At 46.2% G+C, this 2,500-nt stretch overlaps 1 protein-coding gene across 2 annotated transcripts in view; it reads right to left on the reverse strand.

Moving 5' to 3' along the window:
- skia (v-ski avian sarcoma viral oncogene homolog a) overlaps window positions 1-2,500 on the reverse strand; it is a 43,235-nt gene that overhangs the window by 5,953 nt on the left and 34,782 nt on the right. Inside the window, exons 3-4 of one of the 2 annotated variants that reach the window (XM_035521959.1) lie at window positions 1,421-1,536; window positions 358-623 (exon numbers count right to left, since the gene is read on the reverse strand). In XM_035521959.1, coding sequence (XP_035377852.1) covers window positions 358-623; window positions 1,421-1,536 — 382 coding nt within the window. The remainder of the gene's footprint in view (window positions 1-357; window positions 624-1,420; window positions 1,537-2,500) is intronic. The other variant, XM_035521960.1, reaches the window with a different exon arrangement.

The following is a 2,500-nucleotide window of genomic DNA, read 5'->3' on the forward strand; positions in this document are numbered from 1 at the left end:
AGAGAGAGAGAGAGTGAGAGAGAGAGAGAGAGAGAGAGAGAGTAAGAGAGAGAGAGAGAGAGAGAGAGTGAGAGATGGAGAGAGAGAGAGAGAGAGAGAGAGAGAGAGAGAGAGATGGTCGTTACTAACAATAAAGCTTCTCTTTTCTAGATAGATATGACCTTCCCTGTGATTGTGAGTTACTGTGTTTAGAGTTTGTGTGTGATAGTGAGTTACCACATTTAGAATGTGTGTGTGTTGGTGAGTTACTGTGTTTACAGTGTGTGTGTACGTGTTAACGTGTTTAGAGTTATTGTGGCTTGTAGAGTTTATATACATTTGTGAGTTAAATAAACTCTAAATTCAACAATAACTCACAAACAATGGCCAGTGAAGGTTGCCATGGTGATAACGTACGTTCCTCACGGAGTTCCACCTCCACATCAGATTCTCGTTCCTGAGGCGGGGCAGGAGGGCATTGCGTACCATCGCCCGTCAAACTCCTCTTCCTCACCTTCCCTGGAGCTTCGGCTGGGTTCTCTGAGGTACTGGGGGCAGATAGGGACGCCGGCGCCCCCTTCTGCAGGGGAGGGAGAGCGACGTTTGGAGCCACAGCGTTCTCTAGACCTTTAAAGTTATAGAAGCTGGGGGGCGTGGGGGGGCGTGAGGGGTTGGAGAGAGGCAGATAAGTTAGATAAGGTAATTCAGCCCCATGAAACTGAAATAAAACAACTCTCCATCTTCCACTCTTACGTAGTGTGTATTTTTCACAGTAGTCTATGTGTGTGTGTGTGCGTGTGTGTGTGTGTGTGTGTGTCCGAGAAGACTAAAAGTGAGAGAAAGTGTATGAAACAGTTAAGGTAGTAGCGCCATCTCATCACACGTCATGAAACTGTGGAGACTTTTAACAGGAAAGTGGCTGAGAACTTCAGAGAAACCCCAGAGAAATTCCTCTGCTTTGCTTACTGGTGTAGAGTGTGACTCAGTCAGCTCTAATGTAAAGGAACAGTAGCTACACGCCTCTAGCCACAACTCAGCTCTCTCTCAGATCCTCGTGGGGCTCGTGGGTGCAGCTACGACGTTGTCGCTGTGGCCTCCCATGGGGCAGGACTTCCCCCTGCAGCTACGTCGGTGCCATTAACAGAGCGTGGCCAGAGCCAGGACCAGCTCACCCAGACTCACCACGCACCCCTCATAGCTTCATTCTAGTTTGAGTGCTTGGAATGGTAGCTCAGTGGTGAAGGTACTGGACTTGTAATCAGAAGGTTGCTGGTTCAAGTCCTGCCACTGTTGGGCCCTTAACCCTCAATTACTCAAGTTGTGTTCAGTCAGAATTGTAAGTTGCTTTGGACAAAGTGTCAGATAAATGTTCAATTATCACGGTGGCTTGTGTGGTGGAGGCAATAACTTGGAAGTGATTGCTCAAAGGTTTGTGTTCTACCTGTCTCGGATAGTGCTGGCTGGCTTGGCCACTTTGTCTTTCTCACTGGTTGAGATTCCGGGTGACCAGGGTCGGAACGCCGAGGGTCTCTGTCTGGGCTGGGTACCGTTAAGACCCTGTAATCAGACACAGGAAATTAGCACTCTACAAACCAGTCCTTTAATTTCAATTCAACCCATAATAGATGTCATCTGAAACTGAACAAAATAACAATTTTTACTGAAAATAAACATTAAAAAAACAAAGAAAGCAGGACTAGTGCCGATAACTTTACAAGGCCAGCTTCTCTGCTAACACTGAAACAGCAGTGGGTAGCCTGGCAGCTAGAATACAGGCATCTGAATAATACATCCAGAAGGAGTGTGTGTGTGAAGGGAGATGTGGAGTGAGCTGCAACTCTCGCTGAGGTCATTGTGTTCGTGTGAAACTGGAGAATGCTGAGGGATCATTTGCAGGCTCCTGGTTTTGGGAGAATGGATTATTCTCTAAAGAACCGCGGCACTTATTTTGGGCTGAGATCACCTTTCACACCAACCTGATCCGCGCTGCTGGCACGGCAACAGCACTTGGGAGTCCAAAATCCTTCCCTGAGACACTCCAGGTTTAGCAAACAGTCCTTCACATGGTTTAAAAAACAAACCTAGTCCAATCTGCCTAAGGAACTCTGAGATTAGCAGCAGAATGCCTGAGAAATGTGTGTTACAGAGCTGAGAAATGTGTGTGTTACAGAGCTGAGAAATGTGTGTTACAGAGCTGAGAAATGTGTGTTACAGAGCTGAGAAATGTGTGTGTTATAGAGCTGAGAAATGTATGTTACAGAGCTGAGAAAAGTGTATGTTACAGAGCTGAGAAATGTGTGTTACAGAGCTGAGAAATGTGTGTTATGGAGATGATAAATGTGTGTGTTATGGAGCTGAAAAATGTGTGTGTTGTAGAACTGAGAAATGTATGTTACAGAGATGATAAATGTGTCTGTTGTGGAGATGAGAAATGTGTGTTATGGAGCTGAGAAACGTGTGTGTTATGGAGCTGATAAATAAGGTAAGCATGGCCTGTCCTACTGCTGTCCTGCCTACACCA

Source organism: Electrophorus electricus, chromosome 23, assembly GCF_013358815.1.
Source record: "Electrophorus electricus isolate fEleEle1 chromosome 23, fEleEle1.pri, whole genome shotgun sequence".
NCBI classification, from domain to species: domain Eukaryota; kingdom Metazoa; phylum Chordata; class Actinopteri; order Gymnotiformes; family Gymnotidae; genus Electrophorus; species Electrophorus electricus.